This window comes from Camellia sinensis, chromosome 10 (assembly GCF_055761805.1).
Source record: "Camellia sinensis isolate YWXY chromosome 10, ASM5576180v1, whole genome shotgun sequence".
Lineage (NCBI taxonomy): Eukaryota > Viridiplantae > Streptophyta > Magnoliopsida > Ericales > Theaceae > Camellia > Camellia sinensis.
In genome coordinates, this window is record NC_138970.1 from 13,726,585 (window position 1) to 13,739,045 (window position 12,461).

The window sequence follows — 12,461 nt, forward strand, 5'->3', positions numbered from 1 at the left end:
CACAAAATAGGGTCTGTCGGCAGAGAAAATTGTGCCGGTCGGCACATTAAACTGCCGGTCGGCAGAGTATTCCTGCAGAACCCTTGTAGTCCTCTTCAACAATGGTGCTCCAATGGCCTTCTTGAGCTTGAATCTAACACCAAAATCTCAAAACACACTCTTTGGAACCTCAGCTCCAAGAGGAAGGTGAAACACTAGGTGTTTGTGTGCAATAGTAAGGCACAAAACACCTAGTGTGCAAAATGAGAGGGAAATAGAGATAGAAAGTGTATATCTAACCCTAACCCTAGAAAAACCAGAGCTCTTCTCTGTATTTCTCTCCCTCAAAAATGTCTAAGCCTCCTTTTTTGCCTTTTTGAGAGCTTCTCTCTATAAGCCTCTTGTAAAGCTTACAAGACAAGCTTTGCAAGAGGGAGATCCCTCCATACACGTGTATGGAGGGGAGCAAAAGTTATACAGCTGTCCAAAAATATCTGCAAAAGCAGATGAACAGCAATCGGCCGGCAAAAAATGCCATCTTGGCCAAACAAAGTGCTGACCGGCACAAAAAAGTGCTGACCGGCAACAAATAGTGCCGACCGGCAAACTATTTTGCCGGTGGCAGCAAAAACCAGCCGGTGGCATCTAGCCACTGCCGGTGAAGGGTGGGGATGGTCTACAAGCCCCACTCTGCCTCTCAAAGGCAAAACACAAGTGTTCGGTGCAAAACCAGACACTAAACGGTCGAGTTCGGAGATCCTGAGGCAAGACACGCGAGCCGAGGCTTCCGGGAACTCCAAACGAACACAAACATGGATAATCACCGAGTGTTCAAACGGTGACGTCCAAGTCTTGAGGACGGTCAAAAATGGGGTGTCTACAGTTGCCCCTCTTTGACAGAACTCGAAAGTCATAACAATGACGGGAGTGAATGTCAAAGCCCAGAGACGACCCATTTTTGACAAGGCCGAAGACTTAGACAAACATGCAATACAAATAAGATATGCGCCCGGAGGCAGGGGCAAAATGCAAGACAATGCACGGAGCCGAGCATAACTTATGATCATGCAAAGAAAGCTGTAACGAAGCAAACATGCAACAGTTTTAAGCTAGCATACCAAACTACACTACAATGCAGAAAGGATGTAAGAGAATTATGGAATTCTCAAAATGTCTCACTCGGGAGATACAATACCTGTCCGGTTCGTCTGGTCGCACCAGCTTCAAATGAACCGTACATACAATATCGTGCCTGAAAAGAAAACAAACTTAACAGGTACAATATCGTTAGCAACATGCATGACAATGCAAAATGAATGCAAAACGAAATGCAATATATACAAAACAATGTATAAACAATGCAAATGAAGATGCAATGTATTTGAAACAATGCAAGCTACATGCAAAGCATTTGGATCGTGATCCAATCACGAACGGTTCGAAACCACACCTATGTCAAATAGATTGATGGAGGTAACAAGTCTGTCTACCATAGAACGGTCAACTGAACTATGAGTATTGTAGACAGACGCAAGAACAAGCATTGGGTGGAATTGACATAAGTGGGGAAACAACCCGCTGGAGGAAGGACTACGATCCTAACGCCGGATGCAAAAATTACACTACAATGTAATGGATAGATATGGCACGCAGGCCAGACCAAATCTTGCCTAGGAAAGGCATGCATACATACAAGCCATGTGTAACACAGAAAAGGTGCCGCAACCCTCAACCAACATATCAACGTGGAATCGGCGCGATACACATACAGAACTGTGTTCTAACATGAAAAGTAAGGGCACATACCAGACCAAGCTCAACATGGAAAGGCGCAAGCCAAAGGCGGAAGGTGATGCAATGAATGCATGCAATCTACAATGCAATATTTACAAATATGCAATGGAATGGATACAATGGGTATGGCATGCAAGCCAAACCAAATCTTGCCTAGGAAAGGCATGCACACGTACGAGCCATGTGTAACACAGAAAAGGTGCCGCAACCCTCAACCAACATATCAATGTGGAATCGGCGCGATACACATACAGAACTGTGTTTTAACATGAAATGTAAGGGCACATACCAGACCAAGCTCAACCTGGAAAGGCGCAAGCCATAGGCGGAAGGTGATGCAATGAATGCATGCAAACTATAATGCAAATGCATGACAATGCACTATGATGCAATGACTATGATTGCAACTTTCCCTATCTTACCAACAGGGTGATATACTAGGTTGGTTCAGTATCCAGAACTGAGGCGTAGACATGCCGCCTCAACCTATGGGGCTTCCATACAGATTTCAAGCCGAGGGTAAACCTCTGGGTATTTAAACCAGACTTTAGTCTCGGAACTCCCGAACCTTTGCGTTCTAGGCATAAGCCGTTCGAACTCTAGTTTCCACCGTCCCAGTTGGTCTTCTAGGAACTCATCGCAAGCACAGACGGATGGCTTTACCAGACCATCGAAAGTCGTTCGGGCACGACAAACACCGAAGGAATTGCACCTTCAGAGGATTTAAGGTCTCCTAGACCGGAATGCAAAATGTATGCATGACAATGCATGTTTTGTTTGTTTTTTTTTTTGAAATGCAAATGATGCAAGTGAAATGCATGTTGCATGGAATGCGCGACTACACGCGGCTTGAGATATGTACAAAGCAATAGTGTGCACACCAATGCAATAAAGGTTTTGCACCTTCCAAGGATTTAAGGTCTCCTAGACCGTACGTGTTTAAGGTCTCGCCAGACCATGCGTGTTTAAGGTCTCGCCAGACCATGCGTGTTTACAAGACGCGTGACAATGCACTGAAGGTTTCGCACCTCCAAAGGATTTAAGGTCTCCTAGACCGTGCGTGTTTAAGGTCTCGCCAGACCGTGCGTGTTTAAGGTCTCGCCAGACCGTGCGTGTTTAAGGTCTCGCCAGACCGACGCGCGTGTTTAAGGTCTCGCCAGACCGACGCGCGTGTTTAAGGTCTCGCCAGACCGTGGGTATTGCACGATGGTATGATGCGCAAGACAGCGCTATGCGCGAGTGCACAGGACAGTGCGATGGAATGCATGCAAAATGCAATGAGATGCGCAACACAGAGCGAAGAAAATGTAATGCACAAAACAGTGCGATGCGCAAAATAGCGCGAACAAAATCTAATGCACTAACAAGTGCGATGCGCAAAATAGCGCGAACAAAATACAATGCACTAACAAGTGCAAGTAAGGTGCGCAAGATAGCGCGAACAAATGCAATGCACTAACAAGTGCAATTGAGGTGCGCAAGATAGCGCGAACAAATGCAATGCACAAAAAAGTGCGATGCGCAAAATAGCGCGAAGAAAATGTGATGCACAAAACAGTGCGATGCGTAGAACAGCGCGAGCAATTCAATGCACAAAACAGTGCGATGCGCAGAACAGCGCGAACAAAATACAATGCACTGACAAGTGCAAGTAAGGTGCGCAAGATAGCGCGAACAAATGCAATGCACAAAATAGTGCAATTGAGGTGCGCAAGATAGCGCGAACAAATGCAATGCACAAAAAAGTGCGATGCGCAAAATAGCGCGAAGAAAATGTGATGCACAAAACAGTGCGATGCGCAGAACAGCGCGAGCAATTCAATGCACAAAACAGTGCGATGCGCAGAACAGCGCGAGCAATTCAATGCACAAAACAGTGCGATGCGCAGAACAGCGCGAACAAAATACAATGCACTGACAAGTGCAAGTGAGGTGCGCAAGATAGCGCGAACAAATGCAATGCACAAAATAGTGCGATGCGCAAAATAGCGCGAAGAAAATGTGATGCACAAAACAGTGCGATGCGCAGAACAGCGCGAGCAATTCAATGCACAAAACAGTGCGATGCGCAGAACAGCGCGAGCAATTCAATGCACAAAACAGTGCGATGCGCAGAACAGCGCGAACAAAATACAATGCACTGACAAGTGCAAGTAAGGTGCGCAAGATAGCGCGGACAAATGCAATGCACAAAATAGTGCGATGCGCAAAATAGCGCGAAGAAAATGTGATGCACAAAACAGTGCGATGCGCAGAACAGCGCGAGCAATTCAATGCACAAAACAGTGCGATGCGCAGAACAGCGCGAACAAAATACAATGCACAGACAAGTGCAAGTAAGGTGCGCAAGATAGCGCGAACAAATGCAATGCACAAAATAGTGCGATGCGCAAAATAGCGCGAAGAAAATGTGATGCACAAAACAGTGCGATGCCAAGTGTGACGTGCATGCCACACGGAGTGTAAATGGGCTCAAATGCGCAACAACGCATGTATTCCGGAATGCATGACAACGCATGGAATGGAAATGCAATGATGATGCATGAGAAATGTGCACGACAATGCAAAGGGGTGCGTGTTGCAACGCATGTAACACGTGCACAACAATGCAAATGTGTGGCGCATGACAGCGCGATGTAATGCACCGAAGTAGTGTGATGAACTTGTGCAACACACATGGGGTAGCTTTTGAATTCAAAAAGGATACAAAAAGGATACACCTTGTACGAATTCGAGTGCCACGCACTGGAGACACGGCCCGAAGTCAAAACGGAGGCCGGTTGAACATCGGAGATGCACTTTCTTGCACTTTCTTGAGCTATGAAGACCACTAACTTCTCAAATGGCCTAAACAAGGCTGTGGGAACCCCACCGGCAGTAAGGGGAGGCCACCGGCTGGCCATCGGCACAAAAACAATTCCATCGGCACAAAAAAGTGCCGGCCGGCACAAAACATTGCCGACCGGCAAACAGTTGCTGAATCGGGGCAGTTCTGTCTTTTCACCTCGAGTGTTATAAAATAGGGCTTCATGCCCTATTTCCTCATTTCCTACCGCCGAAAACCCTTGCTCTCTCTCTCTAGAGTGCTTCTCTCTCATTTTTCGCCCGTTTCTTCGCGTTCTACGCTCGTTTCGTCGTCGGATTCGCGATCCTCTTCCCGTTTCGGACATTTTCCACCGATCACATTCTCGTTTCGGTGCCTCGTTCGGCGTTCTCGCCTTTTCGGGGTTCGTTCCCCTCACTTTCCTCTTCATTTCCGTGCCTTTTCACATTCCGGCCTTCCCGGCCATTTCCGACCCTCTCAGGAGTTGACTTTTCGGTTGACTCTTCGCATTCCGGCTCGGTTTTCCCTTTTCCGACCATTTTCACACCACTCTCTACATGGCGGACGACATTCCACGTGGCGGGACTCCCCCGGACCACGAGATGGATCCCGGGCTCGAGCTCCTACCACTGAGCGAGCGCCCGTTCGACCCGGCGACCTACCGGCCGGCGATTCACGTTCTGCCCCCAGACGGCCTGCGTCAGTTCCGGAGCTTCGAGAGGTACGCGCCCCCTGAGTTACTGCTACGCGAGCCTACCTCCCACCTTTCATTCGGCACTCCCGAGGTAACTCTTCATCTTCTGCTTTACTTTCTGCAATGTAGGATACAAAACTGCCATAATTAGCTGTATTCTTTAATTGCTGAAATCTGATATGCCGTAGACCGTAGTTGACTGTAAACATACATACAACTGATATCTGCTTGAGACTGACACATGCACACACACTGCACTAGCCCTGAATTACTCAAACACACGGCACACACTGCATTCTACTGCACATACACTGGTACCCAGTATTTGTCTGAATCTGTCAAACTTGCATACATGCCACATCTATTCTGAAACACCTAAACACGCTGACACAGCACACGTATTTTACTGTAAGCACACCGGCACCCGATATTTGCCTGAAACTGACAAACTTGCACACATGCTATATCTGTCTTTTTAAAACTGCATTTTGAATGTTGTCTTGCCATTGTCATTTTCTGTTTACAGGAGGGTTCCCATACCATTCGCGGGTATGGGAATACTGGTGCGCGGGAGTGGTATGACGAGCTCCCTGATGCGGTCCAGCGCATCGTGGACCGAGCGGGCTTCGGCACCTTCTGTCGAGGGCTCTCTAGGCTCTCCACATGCAGACCTCTTCTTGCCGCTCTGGCGGAGAGGTGGTGGGACACCACCGATTCTTTCCATTTCTCTGCTACAGGGGATATGACGATGACCCCTTATGACTTCTCGATGCTCACAGGCATCGGGGTAGGGGGTGATCCGATCCCCTTCGACATAGCGATGGATGAGTGGACCGCCGCTCAGGTTCATCTACTGGGGGAGGCCCCTCCGCTAGCTCGCCCAGGCTTCGTCCGCTATTCCTGGTTCGAGGCACAGTTCAGGGTCCTGCCCGCATTGGGGGAGGAGACTCAGATGACCGAGGAGGACGTGGAGAGGTATGCTCGGGGCTTCCTCATGTTCCTGTTCGGGACTACTATCTTCGCCGACCGGGCGAACACCGTGCCTCTCTGCCTTCTCAGTGCACTGGTGGACGTCCGAGATATTCTGCACTTCGATTGGGGCGGCGCTGCTCTGGCCACCTTGTACGGATATATGAGCTCGGCTTCTCGCGGCAGCGGCCAGCTGCTCGGAGGTTACTGGCGAGCTTGGGAGGTACATTCCTTCTCCGCTTTTTCATTCCTGTTCGATATTCTCTGTACCCTGTACACTGCACACACTGCGGTCTGCTTTACACTCACTGTATACTGTACACACGGCACACACATACATTCTGCTTTGCACTGACTGTACACTGCTCACACTGTACACTGCACATAATACACGGCTCAACACACGGCTCTGCCATTTCTGCTTTATTCTGTATACCCTGCTTTATCTGATGGTCATACTGACATCTGTTTTGCAGTTGTGGGTTTATGCCTACTTCCCTAGGCTTGCACCTGTGCCAGTTGCAGAGCCTCCTCCGGCTGTTCCTTTCTCGAGTCGCTTTGACGGGGGATGCACCCGGCGACCACGGGAGACGTTCGGCTTCTTCCGCCGATATTTCGACACCATCACCCCGGCCGAGGTATGCTTTACTTTCAGTTCATTTAGGCTTCGCTTTCCCACTGCATATTTCAATAACAGTAGATGACAAACTGTCTATCACTTTCAGATCACATGGCGGCCATGGGCTTCCTTGCCGTCGGCGATGCGGGGTCGGTTCCCTGGTGCTGAGGAGACCTCGCGTTTCCGGATTCTGCTAGAGGGCCCGGTCTGTCGGGCTTGGTACCTGGGGGAGCGTTTTCTACGCCAGACCCGCGGGTTACCTGAGCAGATAGTCCCGGCTCACCCTCCTGCAGAGATGAGGGAGACCGAGGGGCTGACCCCTGAACAGTTGGATGATTACTCCATCGGCTGGGAGGAGGCCGGCTTCCGAGGCACCGGCGACTATCAGGAGTACGTGCGGACGTACCTGATGCGACCTTTGAGCGGCCGTCGAGCAGAGGGGGCCAGGCCTGTAGCATCGGCGGCTGGGGCCGGAGCAGGAGCAGGGGCCGGATCTTCGAGGAGGGCCCGGGTCCGTGGCAGGGGCGGAGTGCGGGGTGGACGAGGAGCTGGGTGGCCTGCCCTTCCTGCTGTACTGACTTTTCAGGGGCAGGGTGGGGCGACCTATCAGATCCCCTTCGCCCCTCCACCAGCTGGTCATGAGTTCACTGACATCCCCGACCTTCCGCCGGTATGTATCATTGCACTTCGTACAGTTATTTCATTTCAGTCTATTTGATATTCCACAGAATACTAATGCATCTGATACCTTTGCAGGCTTCCTCTGAGTACACCCGTCAGTCGTTGGCGATGAATGCCTCGATGATGGGGATGCTCCAGCGGACATTTGACCTCCTGGCTGTCTACAGCATACCGGTATGTCCTTCTGACACTGGCCTCAAACCATTCATACACTGCTTCGCATAATCTGATGCACGGCACAACACCTGATACACTGATCTCACAGTATCTGAACACTGCATACACTGCATTCTGCACTGTTAAACTGTCTACAGTATACTGATGCATTTCACTTTTGTGCACCTTTTCAGCCTCCTTTCCAGATTCCCATGGCAGGAGGTGCTCCAGCTAGACCTGCTGTCCCTGCTCGGGGGAGAGACGAGGAGGGCAGGATATTTCCCCGCACTAGGGGAGGGCGGACTCACGTCGGGAGTAGCTCGCGAGCTCCAGTCCCGGACGATGATGACGAGGAGTCAGAGGCGGAGGCAGGGTTATCGGAGGAGGAGACCGGAGACGGTTCTAGCTCGGGCTCTGATGACGACGCTGTTGATGCTCCTGGACCTTCGTCCAGGAAGAGGACCAGGACGGACTGACAGCCCTTGGAGTCGCTGGACACAGATGCAGATTTTTGCTATCTTTTCCTCTTTGTACTTTTCTTTTTGGTTGGTAGATAGATTACCTTGTACTGCCACAGGCAGATTTTGTTTTCAAAGCTTGTACATTTGAAAAGATAATGAAATGAAACGGACTTTTTATCTGAAAAAGTGTTTACATTTACACATTTCATGCATTGCATCGCATCTCATCATGTTACACCTCAATGTAAATGGAATTGATTGGTTGTCTGAAAATTGAACACTTGCACTGTAATAATCAGATAACTTAAACAGCCAACAGCCAAAATAACCCCAGCAACCCACTGCCTGCTTCTGGACACACAGCCCTTGCTCTACTGGGGATTAATCTGTATACAGCCCAAAACACAGCATTCGGTTCATCATGCACACAGCAAATTCCAAACAAACAGCCCAATCTGACAAGACGGAGCTCAAAGACGGAACCGGTTGGAGTCGAAACACGCTCGAATGTAGAGAATGGCACAGCATTCTGAGCATAAATGATTTTTGAAATCAAATGAGGGTTTTTCAAACCGGGATATCGAGCCTACCACTGAACACAGCGGGGAGGACTTAAACAGAGAGGTACACGACCTAAACACAACGAGACACGCTCGGGAGAGACTCAAAACAAAAGACGAGACCGTCAAATGAAAGAGACACGACACACAGACGCGTAACCGAAGATGGGGGACCTCGGACCACGAGGAGCCAGTTCAATCTGGGTATTGTTTCCCACCCTTTCTGATTTGTGATTCTCACATCACTCGGCTCTTAAGCTCGGATTTTCTCTCAAAACCCTTTTCCTCACTTTTCTCTCAACTTACACCTCTCTATTCTTCAATCTCTCATTTTTCATCCCTCCCCGGGGTGATTGATGGATGAATAGGAAGTTGCGAGTTCACGCCCGATGCCGTTAGCTCACCGCCATTTCTTCTGGCGGGCAGAGCGCTCTTCCGGCAAGTACGTCGGTGACGGGGGAAAGACAGAACGCCTGGCTCAACTGTGCCCCTAGTTCATCATTTTAACCATTTTTCGTTTTTGCTTTCTACTAAAACAGTTTTGATCAAAATGAGAGTCGGATTAACGTACTCGTTCGATTTTTGATTTGAAAACCGTGCAAGTCAGGCAGTAAGCACTGAAAATTTTCCTTTTTTGGGTCCAAGACAATGGTCCAGTTTTGGAAAATGGAATAGTTTTCGAGAAAATAGTCAACCTCAGTAAAAATTTTCAAAAACTATTTTTGCAAATGGCTGATGCTCAACAAGCATGGAACTTACTTTCCGAGACGCGCAACCTCGGATCGGAGGCAATGGAAAATTGCCCCTGGTTTGAAGGGAGGTGGGAGGCAACGAAAAGTTGCCCCTAGTTTGAATGGCGGCTCACGGCGGCTCGTGGCAACGGAAAGTTGCCCCTTGTTTGGGATGGTGCCGCAGCAATCTGTAAACAGTCTTCATTGGCGATGGTCGAGCTCTTGGACACAGCGATGACGAAGACGGTCACAACACATATATGGACACAATCACCTTGAAGGGTGTTGGCCACCGGACTTTGGGGATGAAATTGAAACCATTGCATGGACTGAGACGCTATGAAAGCGTTGGGGGCTGGACTTCATGATGAAGTTGCCTACGTATCCCAAACATGGGAATCAAGCCTTACGTAGTTCCGGTTAAGGTCCACTCGGGTATTTTAACCTTCACTTTGTTTGGCTCTTATTTTTGCCAAGGCGCCTAATGCGGGTTTTCGACCTTGCGAGCTTCTTTTCATTTTCTATTTCTTCTTCATTTCTTTTGCATTTTTCTTTTTCTTTTCTTTTTTGTATTTTTTCTTTTTTTGTCTTTTCTTCTTTTTTGTATTTTTGCTTTTTTTGTATTTTTCTCTTGCTCTAACTTTTGCCTGGGTCGCCCTTCTGGGTTTTCGACCCAGCGAGCCTCTCAAAGGGTAAAAGTGTAGCAAGTCCATGCCAAATGGTTCCTGAACTGGAAGCCTCTCCGTGTCTAAGAGAACGGCTGTTGCACTGATTTGCGGAGAATCCATCAGGGTTACTCTACGAGCTTCTTCCGGCGAGATCTACTCCTTCTGATTCGGCCTTGATGCTTCTTGATCGAAGGCTACCTCAAAACCGGCCACACGGGCCTTTCATGGCGTTTGTCCGTTGAACTTTCCGAACAGTTTGAATGGGTTCAAAGTCGGAACGGGTTGAATCTTGAGGCTGAGAGCGATCCTAAGCTGCGCAATCTCAAGAGCGATTCCACACAGGTCTTCACAAGGCCGCGTAAAATATTTGTTTTTGAAAGATTTTAAGAAGGCGACGAAACGCCCGTGCCGAAGATAGTGTGGAACCAATCTGGATCAGGCCAGGGTCCTTCTCAGTACTCGCGCCGACAAGCATGATTTCATTCATAAAAAGGCTTAGCACGCCTTTCTTTCTCTCAAAATGATCAAAATTTTACAACACCCGAGGAATTCCTTCCTCTTCGTTTTTATCACCGCAGTGTTCAAAAGGTTTGTTTTTTTTTGAAAAACTTAGGTTATTGCAATGAGTTTGGCACACAGGCGAGCAGGCGAGATGTACTGTCAGTCCAATCAAATTCTCTGGCACTTATGCTGAAAGCGAGCATGAAGTTGAGATAGCAACAGCTGTTTCAATCGGCTCTGTTGGTGCAACTGGCCCCTTGGTAGAGACAGACTCAAAACAAAACAGATAATTACAAAACAAAACGGTGTTCGAGGCAACAACCCCAGAATCACCTGGTATTATATACAACGGGGACTGACTCGATACAACAAGACAGCCACTTAAGCAGAAAAAGACTGACTCAAGACAGAGAGACAGACTCGAAACAAAAGACTGACTCGATATCCAAGCCAGGATTTACAAAACTCGGTTTCACCGATGCTCAAAAATGCGTGCCAGACGCTTCATCCAAAAATATACCAAATGTTGCCCGCAGGCGGTTCACTTCACATACTCGCAGTATCTGAGCCCTCGAAATCCAACAACTGAGTGGTGACGGGCTTGCCTGAGGTAGGTGGTAGGATAACCTTATTATCAATCAAATCCTGCACTTCATGACGAAGGCGGGAACATCCATCGGTGCTGTGACCGGACTGCTGGTGGTACGCACAGTACAAGGTAGCATCATGGGTGGCGGGGAGATTCTTCGGGAGCGGCCGAGGCTCCAAAGGCTTAAGATGCCCATTCTTCGCCAATATTAACAATGCCCTAGACAAAGGCATGTGGAGGTCGTGAAAGACCCTGCGCCCTCGGGGCAGGTACTTTGCAGTTTGAGGATTCTTGCCAGATGCGCTGGCGAAAGGATCGGCTGGCGCTGCCTTGGCTTTTTGAACCTTTCCCGGTGCAGGGTTGGGAACAACAGGAACTGTCTGGGCATGACGGGGCCCATCCCGGTTTTCTGCCTGGCTTGAACTGCCTTTGGTTGGAGCGGGGAAAGCATCATCTATAGCTTTGGTCACTATTGCAGATGTTTGTTGCTTGTTCATCCCTCTGGCCTTCAGAGCCTCGACTGCCCACAGCAGTTGTTCAATGGGGTCGGCGTCTATCTTTGCCTTGTCCTTTCCCCTGGCCTCAGCCTGATCGAGGGTCTGGGTTGGTGCTGGCATGTCGTGGCTATAGCCGGAAGTCACCTCTGGCTGGCTGAGCTCTATCACAATCCGCCCCAGTAGCGGGGGCTCCTGTGGTACAAAATTCCCGGCATACGGTGCCGCTGGCGGTGAAGCCGACATTCCATAGGCGAGGTCTGCCACAGACCTTTGGAGATCGCCTATCATCCCTATCAATTCGAAGGTGGTGGGCTCACGAGCCTGGTATAACTGGGGAGCCCAAACCGGGTGCACAACGGGCGACCTGGACGGATATGACATACTGATGCTGGCCTCATTCTGCGGAGTGGTTCCCTGCTCCGGTGCGGCTGTCATAACCACAATTTCTTCTGAACTTTGTGCCGCCATAAATCCTGCCTCCGCAAAGGGGGGATACTGGTTGTTCTGTATCAACTCTGCAACTCTCTGAACTGAAAGAAAAACAGACAGCACTTCAGCCCAAACTGATCAAACACGGGTGTAGCCGAACAACTGTTCCCTACTGCTGATCACTGTTCCCAGATTTCTGTTCCCCAAAATACTGAATCTGATACCCGCGGATAACTGATTCTCACAACTGATACTGATACTGGTGTTCCCAGGTTAGATACTCTGGCTTGCGAACCGACATGTGCGTTC

General features: G+C 49.1%; 1 protein-coding gene across 1 annotated transcript; it reads left to right on the forward strand.

Annotated features, from left to right (window-relative positions):
• Positions 1-7,219: 7,219 nt before the first annotated feature.
• Positions 7,220-8,342, forward strand: LOC145801556 (uncharacterized). The gene is made up of 3 exons (XM_082893335.1): positions 7,220-7,549; positions 7,636-7,734; positions 7,911-8,342. The coding sequence occupies exons 1-3, from the start codon at positions 7,289-7,291 to the stop codon at positions 8,190-8,192; spliced, it is 642 nt and encodes a 213-aa protein (XP_082749461.1). The 5' UTR covers positions 7,220-7,288; the 3' UTR covers positions 8,193-8,342.
• Positions 8,343-12,461: the final 4,119 nt, after the last annotated feature.

Bases quoted from the DNA above. Each gene is read 5' to 3' on its own strand.
- LOC145801556 (XM_082893335.1), top strand. From the start codon at position 7,289: ATGCGACCTTTGAGCGGCCGTCGAGCAGAGGGGGCCAGGCCTGTAGCA. The intron at 7,550-7,635 runs GTATGTATCATT...ATACCTTTGCAG, and splicing joins ACATCCCCGACCTTCCGCCG to GCTTCCTCTGAGTACACCCG. The intron at 7,735-7,910 runs GTATGTCCTTCT...GCACCTTTTCAG, and splicing joins TGGCTGTCTACAGCATACCG to CCTCCTTTCCAGATTCCCAT.